The following is a 23,819-nucleotide window of genomic DNA, read 5'->3' as shown; positions in this document are numbered from 1 at the left end:
CTGAGTAATAACTGTAGGATCTATACTTCCTTTCGACGAATACAGTGCTTCATAAAATGATTGGAACCCACTATTTATATCCTTAGAGGAAGTAAGAAATTCTCCTGTGTCTGATTTAATTTTCTATATTGTTCGTTCAGATGCTATTTTACGAAGTTGTCGAGCTAAAAGTTCCAAATTCAAATTATTTTTGTTTTACATACTGAAAGGATTTAGAAATTTTAGAACAGAGAAATTGATTAAATTTACATTTAAATGCACACATTTATATATATATATATATATATATATATATATATATATATATATATATATATATATATATATATATATATATATATATATATATATATATATTTCAATACATGGATGTTTAGAATTTTCCACATCTAATTCGTGAATTTGAACTTTTAATGCCTCTAATTCATCCCTATTTCTCTTTCTCTGAAATGCTTGATAAGAGATAAATGTGTCCCTTAACACCCCCATAGAAATGTCCAGCTTGTCATTTATTTAAAAAAAATGAATTAATTTCTCCATATTATCTATTTTAATAGAAAAGGTCAGGGCATAAGTTTACCATCCAGAATGAAATAATCTATTCTTGTATATAGATTATGAGCTTGAGAATGAAAAGAGTATTCCCTAGCCGGTTAGGTAGTTTTTATTTAATTTTATTTTATCCTGCTTACAGACAGACAGGTGCTTCTCAGCAAGACCTAATAAGTTATAGCCACACACACACACACACACACACACACACACACACACACACACACACACACACACACACACACTATCATAAATAACTTTTAAGTGTCCCCATTGACGAAATCAAGTATAATCTACATAGGCTCTCCACCCAAGAGAAACTCAGGGGTTAATGGAGAGCGGTGAGTTGAGTTTGTCCAGCCTCTGGAGAGTCTGCGGGCACAGTCCCGTCTGAATGAAGGTAATACAGACACACTTACAGAGAGAGCAGGCGGAGGACAGACTCATCCTGGCTGACAGAGAGCGATCTGTGAAGAACAAACAATCCTGAACGCTAGGAACAGCTCGGTAAGTGTCATATGACGTTGACTTTTATTCACAAACCATTGCGTTTTAACAGGCAGACTCTGGAGAAGGGTTTGTGTGGCACGTAGCTTTCTCGGCGTGCTAGTATACTTCCCATGGAGATGAGTCATCTGTCAAGTTTCACAGCTGAAAAGTTTCAGTTAAAGGTGTTTGTAAATAAGAAGTATGAGTTTAATCCGTCCAGTTATGTTTTAGAGATAACGTCCTATGCTTTACGTTCACTACAGCAGTGATAGGTGTCGCTGAGCTCCTGTCAAAGCGTGTCTTTTAGGCTGTTTGTGTTTAAAGGACCCTAATCGTGTAAACATATGCCACTTCATCAGTAAACCCCGAGCCGCTGTTCAGTGCACTGATTTATGTATCTATTATAGATCAGTGGTTCAGTCCAATCTAACAAAGTTGCCATGTTAACCTGGGTTTCCATAGTTACTACAGTTATTGTTATAGCCTAGTCACAATTGATTAGTATGACCTTCAAACAGTGTAAGCATATTTCTTTTCATATATTTGATAATACTAGAATGCAGAATTGCCGTTTGAACACTTCAATTATTTCGTTGTAGTATTCTTGAGGTAAAATTGTTACATAGGCTACAGTATTTAATATGGTTTATATATATATATATATATATATATATATATATATATATATATATATATATATATATATATATATATATATATATATATATATATATATATCACTAAAACCTCAAGTTCTCAAGTTCTTTATTTCTTTATTTTAGTTTCATTCATTTTTTCACATCTCAGCAGTTGGAGATGCAAGGTGCATTCATAAAGCAGTAGCTATTTATTATTTCTCTGTCAGTTAATAAGGTAAAGGTGCATCTCTTCACCCAGCTAAGCTTTTTCTAGCATTTTATGGCTTGTGCATGCAGTTAACACACTGTATATGTGTGTGCAGCAGATATAAGGAGGTTATTAGCTTTGGTGCTCAGTGTTGCATTGAGACTTCAATGTAGTATTTAATCTCAAAGCTTGTTTTGAATTCCCAGTTCTGTGCCTTGATTCGAAACATTTTGCCAGGGTGTTTCTCCCCAGTTATTGATAACTAGATCAGAGGAAATTTGAGTACTGCAGTTTGACCCCAGTTTAGGATATCAGTTCAGGTACAGTGCATTGTGCCTTCCTTCAAGTGTGAGAGCTTTCTGCATGGGGAGTGGGGTCAGCGATTTCCCCTCATCGCTCAGCGGCTCCATCAAGATTGCTCGACTTATGACACTGTTATCTTCCAATGCAGTCTGATCTTGTTGCTGTTTGTGCCTGCAGTGTTTAGAGGTTTCTCGGGACAACCAGACCTTGGCGAACAGGAGTTACTGCTTTGAACTACAGAAGGTGTGAGGAAGAACAAGCTGGGAGATAAGCAAACAGTGGATACAAAGAGAAGGTAAATGTCTTGTGTCAGAAAGAGTGCCACCAGCAGACTGTGACACCAAAAAACTGGTTATCTGCGGCTTCCACATATTGTTTGATGTGGTCAGCGGTGGCGAATCTGAGCAGCCTTTTTCATCATATGATTTTGATCCTTTTTGTCATTGTGATAAAAATGTGCACCTAATAATTCATCAATAATCACAGCCAGTGTTCATTATTTTTGTAGATCCTCGTCTACTACTAGAACAACTTCTACCAGAACAACTTCTTGCAGAGTGTGAAACGCCAAAATCAACCAGGACTAGGTTTGTACTTCTCTTTTAATTCTACCAAACTCTCTTATGTTAGCTGCCAAGACAACTAGATCAAGGAATCTCCTTTAAGAGCCATTCAGAGCAAACAAGACAGAGGCAGGGAGGGAGTAAAAAGAAGAAGAGAAGAGGAAGGGTGGGTGGAGAGCCGGAGAGGATTGGCGCTCGAGTGTGAGTGAGAGAGATCCCTCAGAACCTAGCGAGCGTCTCCTCTAACCATTGGCACATTTCAAAGCCTCGCACCTCGCACGGAAGAATCTGACAGAACGCGGTTAGCATCTGAGACTTGCAATCGCGCAGACGGTTGAACAAATGGGCTTTTATCTGAGGAGCAATAGTTCAGAAGGACTCGTCTGAGGCGACTATTATTGAGGATGATTTTTTGAGAGACCTGCTGGTTAAGAGAGATCTAAATAGTGACTTGAGATCTTACAACAGTCCAGAAAGCCAAAAAGGAGAGGGGAATTCACAATGGATGGATTCCCTTGGATTTTTTGGCAGTGCTGATCTGTTCTTTACTTTGTTGGTGCATTCGGATCTAAGAGATTCTGCCTTAAGGAGAAACAAGCTTGTAAGGAGTTCTGCAAAGGATCAGTTCCACGCTGGACCACCCAAACTATCTACAGGAGGTCTGGAGAGCATGGGGAAATCAAACAGCAAGCTCAAACCAGAGGTGGTGGAGGAACTAACCAGGAAGACCTACTGTAAGTGCTCTCTGACTACACTTTTTAGAATAAAGATTCCATTGAAAATAAAACACTTTGGGCTCCCCAAAGAACCCTTCATTGAACACCTCCTAAAAAATCTGTTTTGTGCAAAAGAAAGGTTCAGTGGATGATACGGTTTCTACATGGAACCATAGCAGAACATTTTGTTTTAAGGATGTATGTGATAAATGCAGTTTCATACATGTATTACATTTTTTTGTGTGTTCTTATTTTTTCTTTGTTGCTATAATCTCAATGAAGGTATTTTTTTTGTAAATAGCATTAGAGGCTAGTTACACTAAGTGCAAATAGCAGCATTTTTAGTGATATGCTATGTACAATTTGCCTACTTATTGCAAATAGTGGCAATTATCTGCATCTCAGCATTGTAGTACATTGTAAATCAGTATACAATATTAATTTATTGAGTGTAAATTGTAATTTTAATTCAAATGATTAAATGAATGCCACCTTATTGGGACCTATATCCTAAGCCTATATCCTAACCCTACACAATACTTTATTTTCAACTTTTTGATTATATTTATTCATTTTCATTGAAAATAAATGCTTTTCTGATTTGAAATTTGAAAAGGGAGAAAGAAGTTTGCCAAAAGGTGAAGTCGAACCCAGGTTGATTTTTTCAAAATGAATACGTCACACGTTGTACCATCTGTGACATTGGAGCTGGCAATTGGTTGTCTTTTGCATGGTTGACAAGCCGAATCACAAGTTGGTGGGAGGAGTTAGTGTAAATAATTTCAGCCAGCAAGGGCGGGCTATTTGCACTTAGTGTAAATAGACACTTTTTTTTTGTAGTTGTTGGATTCGAGTTAAAAGGCCACGTGGCTATTAAAACCTTACTTTTAATTTATCTGTTATTCTCTTGGGTCCAGCACATGTACTAATTAAAAGCCTAGAAATATGAGCTAATTTATTTGAAAGACTGAAAAACTGAATTTAATATCCTGCGGCTTATAACACATATATTTTGTCACAAGAAATCACAATTCTCGTGGCATCACAAACTGTGATTAGCAGAAGCCTGGAAGTGGGCCTAATCAGCAATGTTTTAAAAACCCTCCAATTGGGACTCGAGCTTTATGAATATGCAAATTGATTTCCTGAGTCCTGAGATCTGCAATCAGGCTGATGGATACCCATAGAGATATCTGAAAGTGGCTTGCTCTCTGCCAGTGAAGCAGATTGTGTTTCCATGGATGCATAGGCAACATATCTAAACACACTTAGCTAGCTCTTGATTCTAACACTAGTGAAATGACAACAGTTTTGGAAATGCTGAGGACACAATTCACTGTAGGCCTAGTTTGCATTTGTTTTACGGAGAATCTTCATTAGTTTGCTGTCTCATTATGTAGCCTACCAGCATATCATCAAGCAAGTTTTCAGCTCTTTGCAAAAGCAAATCTATGGAAGTCTGGCAGGTTTATTTATGTATTTATTTAAGAATATGGTAAATCACTCTGGCTGGTTGTGTGCATTAAGTGTCCAACACTGCGCATTTGTTTCTTTTTTTGGTTGATTAATTGCTTCATCCAGGTATTTGAAGTTCACATTTTTACATTTCCAAAGTAAACATACACAGTGGCATAGAATAATGCAAAAGTACATACATTGGGATGCACTAGTGTAACCTACAGCAGCGTTTTAGAATTCTGCATAGTTTTTACAACCGTTTACAACTAAATTAATGTGTGTAACATTATAAAACTTTATATAAGGTTACACTGTCTGTACTGAAGAACAAAGAGCAAACACCTAACCTTACCATGCAATTATTAAAAGTGATATAAGAAGCCTAATATAAAGACACTGTGAATAAATAATGTCTGTTATAATAAGCAGTGAACTCTGTAAAGTAGGTAGCATTTGACGTCATGCTGATATACAATGGGAAGTGACAGCCACTGGCTTCCTAATGATGGTGTCAGCTGTGTGTTGGGCTCAGTGGTGGGCGCTGGGCAGGAAATTGCAGCATGCAGGGAAATGTGCCTCCATGCTGGGATGGACTCCGTCACATTCTTTCTTTCTTTCTTTCTTTCTTTCTTTCTTTCTTTCTTTCTTTCTTTCTTTCTTTCTTTCTTTCTTTCTTTCTTTCTTTCTTTCTGTATTGCCTCTCTGTGAGCATGGAATGGAATACTATAATTAAGGCCTTATCAGCTCTACTTGGCAATGAAGGACATTGCATTTCTCTTTCTTTCCATGTATCCATCTTACCTACCACTCTCTCTCCTCAGCAGTCCCTTATCTTTACCCTCCTTTGTTGTTGTTTTTTCCCTCATCACTATTTTTTTTACCTTTATCGGTTTCTCCTCCTTTTGTTCCTGCAAGTCTTTCAACTCTCTATAAGCTTGAGCCCATTGATAGAAATTATGTTTTTAATCGGGAAAAGTCGTCAATTGTGTATTTTTAGGGCTTGCCTTAGCACTATTGTCTGGTGCTACTGAAAGAAGGGGAAGTAGAGGCTTTAAAAACATTTGCTTTTGCAATGTATAGGATGACCAGGAAAGAGCAATGTTTTTATAGAGACAAGCGGTTTGTAAATTACTTGCACTTAAATATAAATTAGCTGATCTTAACTGGAAGTCTTTAGTTTTTTAATAATATTGTATTTGATTTTCAAAATTATCAATCATATTGTGAATCATATTATCAATTATAATCAAGTCTTTGAAGTCACAGTTTAGTCTGAAAATATGTTTAGCTACTGTAAGAAACCACTTAGCTGGAATTGATTCTCCGTGATTTATCAATGTAAAACTGTAATAAATAAACAAATATGGTACTGTATATAAAAATTAAAATTGGTTTAAACCATAAGTGCCATATATACTTTATAACATAATTTGACTTTTGACTCAAGTGATTAATTTCAAAATGAACAGCTGGCCTCTCTCTCTTTCTCGCTCTCCACTGCTATAACAGCTGCAACCGACTGATTCAATCTGCAGTTTCAACCGTTTCATGTCTGTATTTTGGTTATGTTTATGGCAATTAAAGGACAGCTTAACTTGTTTTACAGCTGTGGAGGTTTGCTGTTGCAAGTGTTTATTTCTCATGAGTGGGCTACATGATTGAGTTTTTTTTTTGCGTTGGTGAAGAGCAAAGGGAACCATGCATCAGTAGAGGCTAGATTTTAATGTAGGCAGGAGATTTTTTATAGTGCCAGGAAGGCCTTGATCAAAAGCTTATCAATTAGAACACTGGCTCGGCTATTCAGTGTGGTGAAACAGATTTTCCATGGCATTTAACTACAAATGTGAGGCACTTCTCTTTTGTTGGGTTATGTAACACTAGCTGATGGCATTTTCATAGCAATCATTAGATTATTTAATCAAGGACATATCTCTCGGTATTGATCAAATGTAATCTACTGTAGCAGCTCTGTGGAGAACTGTAGCCTTAACAGCACTGGGCATTAGAGGCCTGAATGATTTGTGGAGGCAAATTTAAACAAAGGCCTGCATTATTGGCAGTTCAGTGCCAGCTCACATCTCACTAAAGTTCTACATGTTAGTCTCCAGTTGTGATTTTGGGAACTATGCGCTAAGCGCAATTGCCCCATTAAAGTTCTGCCCTTTCAGTTAGCAGATTTGCATACAATTGACATTTTAGGTACCTTAAGAGTGTTACTAGCTTGTCCAAATGAAATATGAGTGTGTGTACTCTTAAAGGACTAATGCATCAGAAAATGAGCATTCTGTCATCATTTACCCACCCTCATGCCCTTGTATGACTTTTCTTCTTCTTCTGCTGAACATAAGACATTTTGAATCATGCATTGCTCACTCTTTTCCATGCTTTCTTAATGGGACTAGAGTGTTCAAGATTCCAAAGAGACATAAAAGCACACCAAATCTATTATAAAGTAGTGCATACTTGGTCTACTGAAGTCATAAGATTAAGTGCTTGATTTAAAAATCTGAATTTGTTAAAGGATATAAATAATATAAGGATTTAATTGTGGATTTTAATTAATTGTATTTATTTATTTATTTATTTATGTTTTGCCATTTTGGAGCTTATCAGCCCTGCTTCCTTATTCTCTCTCATTATATTAAAGAGGGTGGTCATCAACTTTTATGTTCTGTTGCAGTAAATCAGTAAATCACACAGGTTTGCAAAACATTTACATTGTTTGGGTGGTCTGTTCCTTTAATTGCTCTAAGTCATTGCACTGTGAAGGAAAGTCTGAGGAGGCCAGTCATTACCTTCTCTGTCATGCTTTCCTAAATCTCTGTTTCCAAAGTTTGAAATACAAACTCTTCGTTTACGCCCATTAGAAGAGAATTGATTTCCTTTGACTTTGCGAGGAGGCATCTGAAAAGATCTTGCTACTGAATTGTTTCCCATTAGTGGTCTTAGTACAAAGAGAGTTTAGCTGCAGAGTCATTCATAGAATGTGAAAGAGGGTTGTTTTGAGGCATTTTGGTATAAAACAAAAAGTCAGCATGAATTCACACCATTTCCTCTCAGCGGACCATATAGAAAATGTGCAACATACTGTATTAGACACAGAAATGTTTAATAGTGACAAAGGAGGGTCCGCACACTCTGTCTATCTCAAAAACCTGAAAAAATTTAGATTTCTCAGGCAGAATACAAAGGTAGGAAGGCATCAAGGCTTGTTTGAGTCCAGTGTTTGCATAACATCCTACAAAGATGCCTCCATCTGGTCAATTTTTCTGAGGGCAGCATATATGCATCATTTGTTGCCTACAGTGGTCCCAGTGGGATTTCACTGAGCTTATTTCTAATCATGGCTGCCCAAAATTACGGAGTTTTGTTGTGGCTTTTCAAAAAAAAAAAGAAAAAAAGAATTGCAGTACTATTTGTCACACCACATGGACTTGGACTGCTCCTGGTACACGTCTCTCAACTCTCAAGAAATTTGGGTGATCTCAAATCAATACTAAATCATTGGGCTTTTGTGTCAGTGTCTGTTCATTCATATTTACCTGCATATGCCACCCATATATGCCATTTTCAGTGAAATCCATCATTTAGTTGCTCATGTAGAAGCATAGAAGGCAGTCAATCAGATTTATCAGATTTAGAACTAAGCTCTATTCTTCTGTATTTCATATTATAGCCAATATTAGGTCATCCAATTAGTCTTTGCATACAGAATTTACATATTGTTCACAGTATACTTATAAGACTAGTGTGCAATTTAAATAGTCAAGTTTTTTTTTTCAGATGCAAGGTGTCCAAGTCTCTTCACTTTGTCTATTTTAATCTCTCTCTCTCGCTTTTTCTGTTCAACTTTTCCTCACAAATGGAGCACAGCATTCCAAAAAGAGGTTTTAGTGAGACAAGATGAAGGTAGACAGACGTTGCCCACTCAAATCTTCAAAAGCTTTTCCTGCTTCAGTGATGGACTTAAGCCCCTCACTGCACGAACTACCATATTTCACCGTTGATGATTATCACCAAACAGTGAATTCTCGAGCCAATCAAACTGCAACTAGTCAAACATGACAGAAGAAGTAGATATATTCTTATTTACATGCAGTTTTACCACAGATGTAAACAGAACCCATACTGCGCTGTCTTTGACATGTCTGTCTACGAGTATTGGGTCATTGTGTTGGTTACGTTTTCAGTCATTGTTTTCAAGCTTGTATGTTACTGCTGTTTCCCAGCAACAACGTAACTGTGCTATCCCTGCGCTATGTGTGGGTACAGATTCATGTAGCCTTCTCCTTATAATGCTTTACCCAGAATGACATCTTTTGCATGAGGGAACATGCATATTTTTGACAAATACTGTAAAAGCAAAATCCCTGCTCGGTTTATGAGGTTGCCCACACCCACGTCTACTCAATCAGTCAAATACACTTGCCTGTTGTATAGCAGTGGGATGCCCAGGGAAAACAGGAATCCACACCAGCAGGATTATGCTGATTGAAAACAAATTATCTTTAGTTTGTTACAGATTGTAAGAAACTATGATGAAAAAAAAATATAAATAAGAGCTACAAGGTATTTTGTGTATATACTAGAGCTGAATTTAATATATAAATGTTATCATAAATTTTAATTCATTTAAAATGAACTGTTAAATAATAATAATTAAAAAATCATGTCCTCTGAGCCATAGATATTCCTTAATTATATATAAAAAAGTGATTGTGCTCATTTTGATCAATCACTATTAATGTAATTCATACAGCATATGTATTTTAATTTAAAATTGCAGGACTGCAGTTTTCCATTTAAAAAAATAATAATTTTCCTCACAGTTGTGAAAGCTACCTCTCAGAATGCAGAGATGACATTAATGTGATATGATGTCAGGGGATTTGTTGTTTAGCATTCGTAAATCACAGGCCTGCCTACTTCACCGAATACTGTTGACCAACAAACCACAGCCTACTCATTGTCTTCTGGCTCTCACTTGTGCTTGAATTCTTTTTTTTTTTTGTCAGCCCTTTCATTTCTTACAAAGTAACCCCATGTAGCTCCAGAGTGTCTAATTAGCCTTCTGCAAGTCACTTCTGATAGATGTGTTAGCTAAGTGATAAATGAATGTCAATGCCCTAGTACAAGTGAGACAGAGAAAAGTGTTAGTGTTGTGCATTTTAGAAGGAATCACAAGAGACAATAAGACTGGGATGATAATGTAACACAGGCTGCCAGACAAATTTGTATCTTGTATTTTATTTAATCTTAATTCAATAATTGATTCATTGTGTTATCTCTTATTTGCCCCTACAGTTACAGAGAAAGAAGTTCAGCAATGGTAAGTTATTGAATCTATCTATCTATCTATCTATCTATCTATCTATCTATCTATCTATCTATCTATCTATCTATCTATCTATCTATCTATCTATCTATCTATCTATCTATCTATCTATCTATCGATAGATGTGTTGTTAACACACTCTGTTCTGTGTTTATCCTCCTCCTCTCTTCCCTCTGTTGTCTGTTTTGGCACACTGGGTACATCATGTTTTTATACCTCCATCTGCTTTTGCCACTCAGCACAGCATCATTTTACATTTACTCATCATTTTGTTGTTGTGCTTCCCAGGGGTAAATCTCAGTGTCTAATTTTGTAACACACACATTTGACTGTCATATTAACAGTCCATCTCTCCTTCTATGTGACCAAATGTCATCGAGCAGGAGTGTGTAGTTTGGCACACCTCACTTAACGTCAGTCTGTCGGAGAGTTCAAGCGCTGGCGCCTTAGCTTGGCATGCCCGAGGTCAGTCCAGTCCTGGCACTGTGTGTCCCTGGGAGTTTGCCAGGCTAAATTGTTGACTCATTTCTGCCGCTGCTGGTCGACATAAAACCAGTGAGAAAGGACACGGAGGCTGCAGTGGGACGTGGGCTAAGTGCATTTTGAATTTACTCCATCTGTCAGAGTCCTGTACCGTTGCTTATTCAGTATCATTCCTTTGAGGATCCTTCCTGTGAATGAATGATGTCACTAAAGTGATTTAGTGATGAAGGTGCAAGAAGCTGCTTTTTTTTCATGGTTTTAGCCACAGTACTTTTGTGATGCTCGAATGTCAGAAGAGTGAAGATGAAAAAAACTGAAGTGAAGTGAAGTGAGTATGTGAGTAAGTTAAATGAAAATATAAAAGTGAGTTAAATAAAAATATGTTAAAAATTTTTTTTAACTACATTATAAAATGTAGTTTATTCCTGTGATGCACGTTGATTTTTTTCAGCAGCCATTCTTCAGTGTCACATTATCCTTTAAAAATCATTTTAATATGCTGATTTGGTGATTAAGAAAGAATTTTGGTTTTTCTTGATTCTTTGATAAAATGAAAGTTCAAAAGAAAAGTTATTAAATAGGATAGGCTCATGGGAAATTAATAATGGCGAAATAAAAATATGGCACAAAACAAGTGTATAGTGTTTAATTAATGGCATAGCAATGTTTGTGAAAAGTAATAGAAAATGTATATATTTGTTATAAGAATTTCTGTCTGGTAAAAAAAAATAATATGTACAAGTTACTGTAATTCCCACATAACAAAGCAGATTATGCAGTTCTAACCATGGATATTTAAAACATTAAAAACACTGTTGCCTTCTAAACAAAACTTCATTTCCAAGTTTATTGACAGAAATGCCAATGTTAATCACAGCGAAACTGGCAGTTCGAGCCATTGCTTGTTATATTCCTTATTTCATCAGATGGTCAGAGAACAGACTGTGGTGACACGTCTGTGGCTGAGAGTAATATATATATATATATATATCTTTTTTTGTGTGATTGTTTTTTAATCTTTGTTATTCAACCTCAGGGCTGAAATGTAATGAAAGTGACATGAACATCTTCCTCCCTGATCTCAAACTGAATTACAGAACCATTACATTAGCCTGACAGAATTGCATTCTCTTTCATAAAGGCTACGGCATTCAATGTCCTCTTATCCTAGACCTAAATTCTGTCGCTGATAATACAGAAATAAAATCCCCAGCACTGACAGGAGTTCCACTCACTATATGCATATAAATGACCATTTTTATATGTGCTGATGGGCAATGATCGGCCAACTACTTTGCATTGCGGTTAACCTGCGTGGAGGCTGAATTAATGGCTGTGCAGAGGTTAACCAACAGCCCCAGGAGCAACAATTAAACACTTTTTTAAGAGCAACAATTAAAGTCACATTTTTTAAGTCATGTTTCATTCATCTTCCCCTCCAGTGAAATGTTAAAAGCTGCAAGTGGATAATTGAGCTGTGAGTGCATTGAACTTAATAACGCAGTTAGTTCAATTTGTGAACAAATCATTCAGATTATTCACTCAAAAGAGTCGACTCGCTTCAATATTCACTCATCTATTTTACTCCAATGTACTGAATATCTGTCGCTCATTTCACTTCATTGCAAATTTAAAATGTGATCATTCCAGGGTAAACAGGGTTGTTGATTCTGGAATGTCATAACTGGGTAAATCATATTAAGCAAACAACACCACAAAAAACCTAACCACAACAATATTATTCTATCATCAAATAAAACACTGCTTCCAGTAACCACCAATGAACACAAAGCATTGAGATTCCTTTAACGTTTTCCCTTCCATTAAGAGCCAGAGAGGTTCAGAAGTGATGACGGTCAATTGATCCGACACCAGTGCAGCTGTGTAAGGAATGATAACATGTTTTATTCAGGAGCAAATGGCCAACTCTGTTGAAGAGACCAGCAGATGTTGTGTTTTGGGTGCTGGTTTCACTCCATGCATTCTTTAAGGCATAGTTCTTTCAAATGAAAATTATGGCATTGTTTATTCACCCTCATGTTGTTACAAACCTCCTTCATTTTATTTCTTTTGTGGAACACACACACATAAAATATATTTTAAAGATATTTTTAGATGCTGCAATGTAAGATGCATACACTTCATTGTCACATCTCAATGAAAGTTGGTGATTAACAGCTTTGATGGGGCAAATTGGTTTGTCGTTTGGAATCTGAATATTAAAAATGTTATTTTTTGAAATAGGTGCTGCATTACATTTGTAACCCTGGACCGCAAAACCAGTCACAAGGGTCAGTTTTTCAAAACTGTGATTTAAGCATTATCTGAAAGCTGAATAAATAAGCTTTTTATGATAGGACAGTATTTGGTCAAGATACAACTATTTGAAAATCGGGATTTGAGGGTGTAAAAAAAATCTAAATATTGAGAAAATCGCCTTTAAAGTTGTCCAAATGAAGTCTTTAGCAATGTATATTACTATTAAAAAAAATAAGTTTTGATATATTTACAAAATATCTTAATGGAACATGATCTTTACTTAATGATTTTTAGCATAGAAGAAAATTTTTGACCCATATAATGTAGTTTTTGCTATTACTAAAAATATACCTCAGCGACTTAAGACACTTGAGGTCACATTTATGCACATTTAAAATACAAGTGTTTTGTGATCATCTCTTTTCAAAAAAACAGTAGACGTTGCTTTGACAACAGCAGAATGCTCAAATTAAGCCGCAACCAAGTCAGATTAGTCAAAAGTGAAATGCCGTTACCCTTCTGATTCGCTCTGTGCTCACTCTGTGCATGCTTAATGCTGTGGAGAGTCCGAATTCTGTGTGTGTGACTGTGTTGAGAGGTAGAAGGTTCTTCAGAGTTCCCTGCTAGGGCGCAACAGTCCCCTTCCAAGCCTCTGCCACCACCACCACCTACAGACCCCTTTGCCAATAAAAGTAGAAAGCATGAATCATACTTACAGAGAACATTCTTCTTGAAGCTTTAAAAATAGCCCAATTGATTTGTGAATCATCTGAGTGCTTGGCTGAGTGTTTTTTCCTGACCGGTGAGGTGTAACGGAACAATTGCTGAGACATTACACAGCTGGCATTGCTCGGCATGTGGCCACAGAATGGCGTCATAAAGCTACGGGAGATTATACAGACACCTGACCCTCTGGGAAATACTTGTGCGCATGTGTCAGAAAATATCTTTGAGTGGTTTTGTGGTTGTGTGCAAAATCTCAGCTGGAGCATTTATAATAGTGAGTAAGAGAGTAAACTTATTGATCATGGCTGTGTTTAAGACTTGCATGTCCTTTGAACATTTAATTCACCATTTTTATTTTCCTCATTTAAACTTAAATTCTGCATTAAAATGGAAATGTATTCCTATTGCATGTTAGTGATCTTATGAACAATTCATCCATGCAAAGTTTTTTTTTTCTTTCTTTTTTTTTATGTCAATCTTCCGGTGAAAAAAAATAGACCTTTCTGTGATTATAATGTTGTTGTCACTCTCATAAAACACTGAACCGTGTGTAAAGAACAGAATTAATCAGCAGAATTGACTACCAAATTTAGCTGCAGTGTGTACATGGCCTGTGAGCAATGACATCTTAAAAAATTGTGTTTATGCTGCAAATAATCAACTTCCTCTAGCGCAATAAAGTAAGAATTTGTCCAAACTTACAAAGACTGATGCAAGCGGTTGTGTCAGTTATTTTAAAAACCCAAAACATTTGTCATCAAAGGTCCTGATTTAGGTATCAGAGTCTGAAGTCAGAATTGGGATCAGTCCAAACTAAACTGGGGTTATGCAAACAGACCCAAATTACCTTGCACTTGTCCTGTCCCTCATGTAAGCAGAATCTGATTTAATCTTTCTTTCTAGTTCTTGCCTTTTATCATCAAGGAAGGGAGAGAAAAATTGACAAACTGAGTAAGAGAGAGGCTGTTGTGCGATGTTCATAACTTAAATCACACTGAATCTCCATTAGGAGTTTCAGCATGTGAGTCAAAGCTGAGCGTGTTGTGCTGAGATAGGGATACACTCTCTCTTTCCCTTCACAATCATGTCACATAACAGCATGAATTCCTATTCTAAGCTGAGCTGCACTAACAGTCTACTTGGGTGAACTTGACATTAGTGGTTATTTATCAACTGTACAGGTGAAAATTACAGCTTGATTAGATGGTGAGCATTTATGAGAGCTTCTGTTCCCATTGCACCTCTGTTCCCATTGTACCCTGCAATGCAGCTCAACAGTCCTGCACAGATCATCACCTCAAAAAATCGACCAGCAGGCCACAGTAGACTGGAGACATCAGTCTTGCTACCTGTAGATTAGTGAAAGATTCACTCTTCTTTCATGTAATTCTCAACTCACAGCAGGGTTCAGGATGCTGACAGATCTAGCTATAAATTATTTCTAACTGTCAGAAAGAGAACAGACTTCAGAGATCTTATGAAGATCAGTCAGGTGCTCTGCTCATTGATGAGCATAGACTTTTTGACAGTGTTCTGTAACATCTTGCCCACTTTGTTTATGGACTTTTCAAAGGGTATGAAATTATAATGTTTTCCCCCTCTTCCAGGTACAAGGGCTTCATAAAAGATTGCCCGAGTGGTCAGCTTGATGCATCAGGTTTCCAGAAGATCTACAAACAGTTCTTCCCCTTCGGCGACCCCACCAAGTTTGCCTCATTCGTCTTCAATGTTTTTGACGAGAATAAGGTGAAGTGCACATCACTGTTAGGGTGGTTTCTTTTTTTTTTTCTTTAGGGTTGGAGATATTCTGTCTCTATGTCTGTCTCTCATTACTTATGCCCCGTTCACCCTGAAAGTGATTTTATTGCTAAAGGTCACTGAAATTCATACAGGTTTAAAATAATGGTGAGGATGATCATTCAGTATCAGTCAGAGGTTCTTTTACTGTTAGGATTCTGCCTTAGAAGGCAGTGAGAGACCACAGGTTTTGCAACAGAGCACGTATGTATATGGATTGGAGTTGAAAGGTTAATTATTCTCACTCTTTAGAGAATTGTGCTCTGTTCCTGTTATTAATTATTCATTAAATAGCCTCATTTTGTTATCTATGCAATCTGTAACTTGATTAGAAGCCAGTTAGCCCTGCCAGATAAGAGTCGTCTGGCAGCAAAAACCACTTTTAGAGATCACACACACACACACACACACACACGAACAAACAAACCATTCTCTATGTTTATTAATAGGTTTTGAAAGGCACCACTGTAAGTGAGGGACATTAGTCTTGGCCTTTGTTTGCTCTTTTCTAGTAATCTGTACCACTGCAATGCATTTCACCTCAGATTCACTTTTCCAGCCACCATCTCATGGTCAGTGTTCTGGAGATGTTATCAGTCTGGGCTTGTAAAGAACTGCAGTGATGTCTAGAACAGAGGTCAAAGAGGCACAAACCAGGCATCACAATTCTCACTTTCCTTGAATTTGTACTCCAACATTTTGACAGCAGTATTAGTTTTGCAAGGAAATATTCTACGACATGACATTTGTGTTATCCTTTTTCACATTTAATTTGGTTTAATTACAGTTGTACAAAAATATAAAAACTAAGAAAATAATTGCATGTATAGTTCACTCAAAAATGTAAATTCTGCAAATCATTTAGTCATCTTCAAGTTCTTCCAAACCTGTATGATTTTATTTTCTGCTGAGCATAAATGAAGATATTTTGTAACCAAACAGTTGATGGTCCCCATATACTTCCATAGTATTTTTTTTTTCTTCATTTTATAAGAGCTGATGGTGACCATCGACTGTTTGGCTTCACATATTCTTTAAAATATCTTATTTAATGTTCAACAAAAGCAAGAAACTCATATAGGTTTGGAACGATTTAATTTTTGGGGGGTAAACTATCCCTTTAATCAGGTTAAATGCCATACTGAATTTAATACGGATGAAAACATAAGACTTATTATAAGCTTACAATCTGTACAATGGTTCATAAGGTCCTAGATTATGTCATTTTAAAAACGCACAACTTTTTTTTTAATGGAGTTTTTTTTTTTTCAGAAATAAATTTCATTAGATGAACAATAGATATGTTGTTAAACAACAGTAAAATCCATTGAATGCCCTCTACTTTAGATTGTGAGTGACATTTAGCCAAGTATGGTGACTCATACTCAGAATTAATGCTCCGCATTTAACCCATCCAGAGTGCACACACACAGAGCAGTGAACACACACCCGGAGCAGTGGGCAGCCATTTATGCTGCGGCTATATCATTAATTACAATATTCATTACATTTAACTCAATTGTTGTTTTTTACTTAAACTTCTTTTGTAAAATGAACTAAATTATTGTTTGTTGAGATTACTTAAACAATTGTTGACATAATATATTTAATTAAACCCAACATTTCATTTTTTTGAGTGTTGCAACACGTTTTCTCTCACAAAATGCTTTCACCACAACTAACAGCAAACACATGAATACACCACATGAATACATTAAGAGCTTTGTTGTACAGCATAACAGCGTCATTCATTGTAACGGCAGTTTAGGCAAGAGTGCAGATATACTCGCGATGTGTGACAGCTCCGAAAATATAGGGAGCGTTCTTTGATCGCTCTCTGTAGTTAAATCACAATTTAAATAACAGATTTGTTTCATGCTACTAAGAGAAACAACGTGAAGTTGATCGTTTAGTCACTGGCTTGATTCGCTGATGCATAAACAGTAACGATTTAGAAAGAAAGTCTGTGTGAACTTGAATGATTAGCTACACATCAGAAATCACTGATCACAGATCAGGCATTAATGAACACTGTTACTCACTGTTTGTGCTGGTGCTGTCAAATCCATATCATAAAAGTCTGTTTGAAACGCCTGTGCTGAAATTGCGACTGAGTTATATGTAAATATTTGGGCGGGCAAAGCAGAGAAAGGGGAGGTAACAATTCTATAAAAATTAACAAACTATAAAAAATAGTTTTTTAAGTTACAACTTTTAACAGGGTTCATTAGTGTTAAAATGTATTAGTAGGCTATAAATCAAAATATATAATAAATAACATTTAATAAAATCTATCTATCTATCTATCTATCTATCTATCTATCTATCTATCTATCTATCTTTTCACAGGATGGACGGATTGAGTTCTCAGAGTTTATTCAGGCCCTGTCTGTGACCTCACGTGGGACCTTGGATGAAAAGCTCCGCTGTAAGCAAGTTTTTGATTATTAAAAGCCCATTCAAGTGAGAATCAGTTAAAGACAGCTGCAGTGAAGTACCTTCGTGGGGTGCTTCATAGAACAGGAAGCCTTAAAAATACAAAATCCCAGAAATGGATTTAATATATTCATTTGTTTTGTATATGCACTGGCCTCGAAATGTATTTGAACACTTTAAGTCACATTTAAAAATAAATGTATTTCATAGAATCAAATAAAATAAACCATGTGAAATCTCTATCCACTAACATTTCACACAAAGTTTATTAACAATTTAACCGCTATAGGTTTTGTGTTGTGAAATGTTTGACTTGTAAAGTATGTTTTATTTTTTTTTTCAAATAAATGTCACTTGGTTGCATATTTTCTTATTGAATACCAAGAAATTCTAACATTTTTGAGAGAGGCTTAAGTGTCTGAATACGTTTGGGGCAACTGTGTTTTGTAAAATTGATTAAATGTGAAATTACCTCGACCCATTAAAACCAATACAATCTTCTCACTGATATTAAACAGACACTTTTACATATACGGCTCGGGTACCCCCTTTTTCTTTGTTAACTCTTCACCCCAGGCACTGACCTGTGTTTGCACTCTGCTGTGTGAGTCGTAGGATTGTCTCTTTGTTGTAGATGAGTGGAATAAAGTAGGGCTGTATGGGTGGGATGTCCTGGAGTCCTGGTATGTAGAGAAATTCATAGATGGCGAGATGAAAGAGTCGCTCCTTGCTGCTGTAATTACTGTGCAATGATTTGGCTCAAACAAACCATGCCTTTATCACGCAATCCTTTATCAAATCATTCCTTTTAGTGCTTTTAAGCTTTCATGTCAGCACTCGAACATTGCTCTTTAATTCATAATGCCCGAGATTTTCTGTGTTGAATGTAATGTTTTGACAGATAAAAAAAAAAAAAAAAAAAAAAAAAAAAAACATTAGGGGACACAAATTCTGCCCTTTTAATTAAAAAAAAATATATATTATTATAGATATTTATATATATTATATTTTTCCCACCTTTTTTTTCCTGTAAGAGTGCGTGCGGCCATTTGTAAATTTAATGTGACTATTTTTTTATTATTCATATTTAGCTTTATTTTATTTTTATTTCAGTTTTTATTTGGATTGATTTTAGTTCATTTTAACTTTAGTTAAAAGTAAAAGTACAAGTACATTTATCAACTTAACTTTAACTTTAAGTAGCTTAAACGTATTTTATTTCAGTTAGTTGCAACATTTCAACTTTTTCGTATAATGTTTATATATTTTTTTTACTTCAGCTTTATTTTAATTCCCCAATTTTTTTTTTTTATAATTTTTCTTTTAGTTTTAGTTAATAACAACACACTCTGTATTGCTTCTTAAATTGATGATTTTGACCCGTCTTGACTTTCTTAGCTGCATATAGCATTTAGAATCATACAACAGTATTTATTACATTTATCTGAAAGTTAAGCACCTCTTTGCATCGACTGTTTGTTGAAAAAGAAACCAAACTTGAAAAAAAATGTCAGGCCCTATTTTGTACCCTGTTTACAGAAAGTGCTGTAATATTTCTGCACACACTCACCATGACTTCTTGTAACACGCTTTAGGGGCCTTCAAGCTTTATGATCTTGATAACGATGGCTATATCACACGTGATGAAATGCTCAATATCGTAGATGCCATCTATCAGATGGTGGTAAGTCACTGTTCATTTCAGCTGTAATTACATTTAGAACATATGGCATTTGTTCAATGAGCAAAATCTCTCGGATGTCTTTAACATCTATAACGTGTGTTCAAGGGAAACACAGTGGACCTTCCAGAAGAAGAAAACACGCCGGAGAAGAGAGTGGACCGCATTTTTGCCGTGATGGATAAGGTACGGGTATGTCCTTTCTTCTTGACCCCAGTCACACTGAATCAGTAAATAATCCAAGCCAAAACTGAGTGTTATTATGTAGCGGGCTGTTTATTATATTTGATATGTGGAATTATTTTATTTAATTTGCGGAAATCTCTTAAGCAGACTAACTGCTTAAAGGAATAGTTTACCAAAAAAAAAAAGATCTCTTATGCACCCTTTTGTCATTCCAAAACTGTATGACTTTCATTTTTTTGTGGAACATAAAATAAAATATTTTAAACAATGTTTCAGTTCCAGTTTTTTCTTTGACTTCCATCGTATGAACGAAAATACAATGGAAGTCTATGGAAACCGAACCTGTTTGGTTATCAACAATGTTGCAAGAAAGAAACGCATACAGGTTTGTAATGACATGAGGGTGAGTAAATGATAGAAGAATTTTCATTTGTGGATGGACTATTCCTTAAAGACTAAGGATTTAGACAAACTCTACAGTAATGATTAGCAATCAACCTTTACTAAACCTCTCAAGAAAAAAATCACTCATTTATAGCTCACCTGAAAGACGAGATCAGGACTTGTTTGGGAATGTTCACAAAGATGATATGCTTTGCAATCTCAGCTTAGAACTGCATGAGGAACCAGTAGTTATTTTAGGGAAATATAAGACTTCTTCAAACAAGTACTATACTGAGCCACATAAGGTGAAAGAAGCATTTGCATTGCCTACTCTGTTGAGATTTTTTTCTTCTATGGATCAGCCTGTTAGCACCCGCCCCCTGCTGGGCATGTGAAGCTTCTTAAAAGTGGGAGAGTATTTCCTCGTACATCACTGAAAATCCTCATTGCTGATGTTTTAGTAAACTCTAGTTTGTAAACTGATATAACCTTAAAGTCTGTTCCACATTTTTTAAAGTGTCATGCATTCGTGTATAACCACAAACAAACTTAAAATAACACATGTAGTTGTTTTCACTCAGCATTTGAGACAGTTGTGATTCCGAACAGTGTTTGGTTGTTTACCCAGAATGCTGATGGGAAGCTGACCCTGCAGGAGTTCCAGGAGGGATCAAAGGCAGACCCCTCTATTGTACAAGCTCTGTCACTCTACGATGGCCTTGTATAGTAGCAGTATATGTCTTAAAGATACAGGTACGCTGTGCTGAATAGAAATTCATCAGGTTATATGTCAGTTTCATGACATCCTGTCTACATCCACTGTTTTACATGCTATAATTGATTTTAGTATACTTTTATATTTATAGTCATTGGCATACACTGATAACAGTGTAGTGTAGCAGAAAACAGGGCATGTGATGTTAGTAAGTTATTTTAGGAGTGCCAAGAAAAGGATATAGAAAGAGATATACATCTAAATTGTTTTTTCTTTGATTTAGGATGTCCATTTTAAGCTTTATGGTTCTATAGCCTTTGCTGTGCGGCAGATAACCTCAGTTAAGCCAGTAATTGGTGGAATGACACTATTATTGTTATTTATTTGTTTCTGGTATTAAGATGACATTGAGGTAAGCTGTGTATCCATTTGCTGGCCTTATCTTACCTCATGGAAGTTATATTGCCACCTTGTGTACTTAAAAACCTACAGCAGCACTGAGCTAGAGGTGTACATCTTTCAGAACTGAACTGAAAAAGCCTTGTACATAATTCAGTTTCTGATTTTAAACTTGAGTTGTGGTAACCAAAGGTATGCACAAGTATAACTGACATTTAAGGAATTAAAATGAAAGAAAATTAAGAATGAAATAAAAAAATATTGTTTTCCATAATACTGACAATATATTATTTTCAATACATTATTTTATAATGAAAGTTTGAAATGACAATTTTGGTCAAAATCTTTTCTCACTTTTTTCAAGAATGCCATAATTTACTAATATATTGAAACATATATGCTTGAGTATTAATATCATTGTTTAATTATATTGTTTTATATTTATTGGGACTGATTGGACCTTTATAATTAACAGATTAGAAAAACAATACCGTGCATATTTTGTGGTGCTTCATGGAAAAATGAACACTTCTTAAATAAAATCACCCATTTCTCACTGTGAGCATTTTCTAATGTTTGTTGTACAGGTACAACAAAGGATCCAGTGTGGTGCCATCCCACAATGCCATTCAAGGAGATGAGTCTGCCATTCTGGACACTTAAGACTGAGACGTCTAACCATAAGCACATCACATTTTAGCATACAACAATGACAGAAAAGAAGAACCTGTCATCCTCAAACTGTGTGTATGTGTGTGTGTGTGTGTTTATGTGTGTGAATGCTATAATTCAGGATCCCATGGAATTGCTTGTTTGCTGCTGAACAAACGCACTGGAGATGTATGGATGGTACTGAATGTTAAAGTAAAGCATACTGACAAACCTAAAATATAGATGTAAATATGTGTAAACGTTTCATATTTTTTATTCATACTTCGCTGGGATATTGTGGCTGTGCTCTTCATATATAATTTAAAAGACTGGCAATATTTTATTTATGTCTTGTTTACTTTGAAGTGTATATGGATTGCAGCTGTTACAAGCCTCAACTTTTTTCATTCCAAGTCTCTTGGAATGAAAGACTTTACTCCTGTTTTGCTTTTCCTTTGGAACTACAGTATGAATGTGAAAGGAGATTCATTTATTATATTTGCGACACACAGCTCCCATCGTGAAGAGTGTGCTGCACATTCATTGCTGGCATAACTCATTGTGAAGTCCTAAAGCTACTTCCTAAGCAAGGCAATGTAAGCCAGCAACATGCTACATCGTTATTCCTGAACAGCTGCTACTCAAAACTGATGCAAGTACCTCTGTAATGGATAAACAAACAGTCCACCATCTGCTAATTTAAACTGCACCTCTGTGTTTGACTTTTTCTGTGTCATATTCCTGTCAAACGAAAGCCATAGACTTGAACTATGACATTCTCCTTTCAAAGAATGTAATTGGGTATGTGTCGGGCGGGTTTGAGTGGGTCTCATGCTTTTTCAGTCCCTCTCTGGCTGATGATTAAATTTGAGTCACTGCATAATTTAATCAAATTTGATTTGCCGTCGGTAAGTAAGATGGAGGTTTTAATATCTGATGTGTCCCCTCTTGATATTTCAACATTGGCTGCTTCCATTTTCCTCACAGTGTGGTATGTATAGAAATGCTGTGCACATAATAGGACGATGTTCAATAGGAGCACAGACCTTGTATTCCATCAGCACAATGAATTTACTGGCAAACTTTCAAAAGAATTTGCTGTGGTCAATGAATCCCTGAAGTAATCAAGTTTGTCACCCAAAGGGAGCATAAATCAAACACATTCTAAAACATAAAATAGAGGTCTCAGTCTCCATGGGTGCTGTTTTCAGGGAATCACAAGGGAATTGTCAAAATTTGACACCATATTTAGGTTTGACACTATATTTAAACGCTGAAGAAAATGAGGCTGTGAGGGAAAGACTTACACTGTATAAAGTACAGTATCTAGATCACTAATATTATCAACAACTCACAATTTTCAATCTTTTTAAAAACTAAATATGGTGCTACCCTGACCAAGTCCCGTAAGCTAAATATTGTTCATCTGCAAATCACATCATAATTTTTCAGTTTCGATTACTGTATGTTTGTCATGCTCATTAAATCTGTTTAAATTCCACATTTGGTCACAGACTGCAGAGAGAATAGCCTACTGTGTTTTTAGCTATTTTAAGACAATGTAGCCTGGTTAAAACCAGCGATCTATTAGCCTTTGGGGACTATTAGTCCTCCATCCAGTTCTCTGGAAGAACTAGCCCCCCAGTCAGAGGGATGGTGCCAATCCTTCCCTCACCTTTGGGGACCATGTAAACCACTGAGATCACAAACAGCCGGTGATCGACAGAAAGGTGTTACAGCCTGCCCCTCACAGCTGAGAGAGGGATGGAGAAAGTACAGAAAATGAATGTTAGAGCTAGTTGCAATGCTGCTTGAGTTGTTCAGTTCATTCAGGCCTGAG

At 36.1% G+C, this 23,819-nt stretch overlaps 1 protein-coding gene across 3 annotated transcripts; it reads left to right on the top strand.

The window, feature by feature from the left end:
• Window positions 1-912: 912 nt before the first annotated feature.
• Window positions 913-22,233, top strand: LOC128018494 (neuronal calcium sensor 1). 3 transcript variants are annotated; one of them, XR_008184895.1, is made up of 10 exons: window positions 913-1,059; window positions 2,368-2,485; window positions 2,699-3,487; window positions 10,232-10,256; window positions 15,338-15,476; window positions 17,877-17,955; window positions 19,559-19,647; window positions 19,753-19,830; window positions 20,107-20,215; window positions 20,843-20,971. XR_008184895.1 is itself a non-coding variant. In XM_052604040.1 (10 exons), the coding sequence occupies exons 3-9, from the start codon at window positions 3,259-3,261 to the stop codon at window positions 20,939-20,941; spliced, it is 738 nt and encodes a 245-aa protein (XP_052460000.1). In that variant the 5' UTR covers window positions 913-1,059; window positions 2,368-2,485; window positions 2,699-3,258; the 3' UTR covers window positions 20,942-20,967; window positions 21,916-22,233. The 3 variants fall into 3 exon arrangements, 2 of the variants coding, with proteins under 2 accessions (XP_052460000.1, XP_052459999.1); XM_052604040.1 differs by lacking the exon at window positions 20,107-20,215 and adding an exon at window positions 21,916-22,233 and having other exon boundaries at window positions 20,843-20,967; XM_052604039.1 differs by lacking the exon at window positions 20,107-20,215 and adding an exon at window positions 21,916-22,233 and having other exon boundaries at window positions 19,753-19,836; window positions 20,843-20,967.
• Window positions 22,234-23,819: the final 1,586 nt, after the last annotated feature.

The sequence above is a fragment of the Carassius gibelio genome, chromosome A8 (genome assembly GCF_023724105.1).
Source record: "Carassius gibelio isolate Cgi1373 ecotype wild population from Czech Republic chromosome A8, carGib1.2-hapl.c, whole genome shotgun sequence".
Lineage (NCBI taxonomy): Eukaryota > Metazoa > Chordata > Actinopteri > Cypriniformes > Cyprinidae > Carassius > Carassius gibelio.
This window is presented reverse-complemented; position numbering and strand designations above follow the sequence as displayed.

Coding starts and splice junctions, on each gene's coding strand:
- LOC128018494 (XM_052604039.1), top strand. CDS start 3,259: ATGGATTCCCTTGGATTTTTTGGCAGTGCTGATCTGTTCTTTACTTTG. Junction 3,488..10,231: donor ACTAACCAGGAAGACCTACT/GTAAGTGCTCTC, acceptor TTGCCCCTACAG/TTACAGAGAAAGAAGTTCAG. Junction 19,648..19,752: donor ATGCCATCTATCAGATGGTG/GTAAGTCACTGT, acceptor CGTGTGTTCAAG/GGAAACACAGTGGACCTTCC.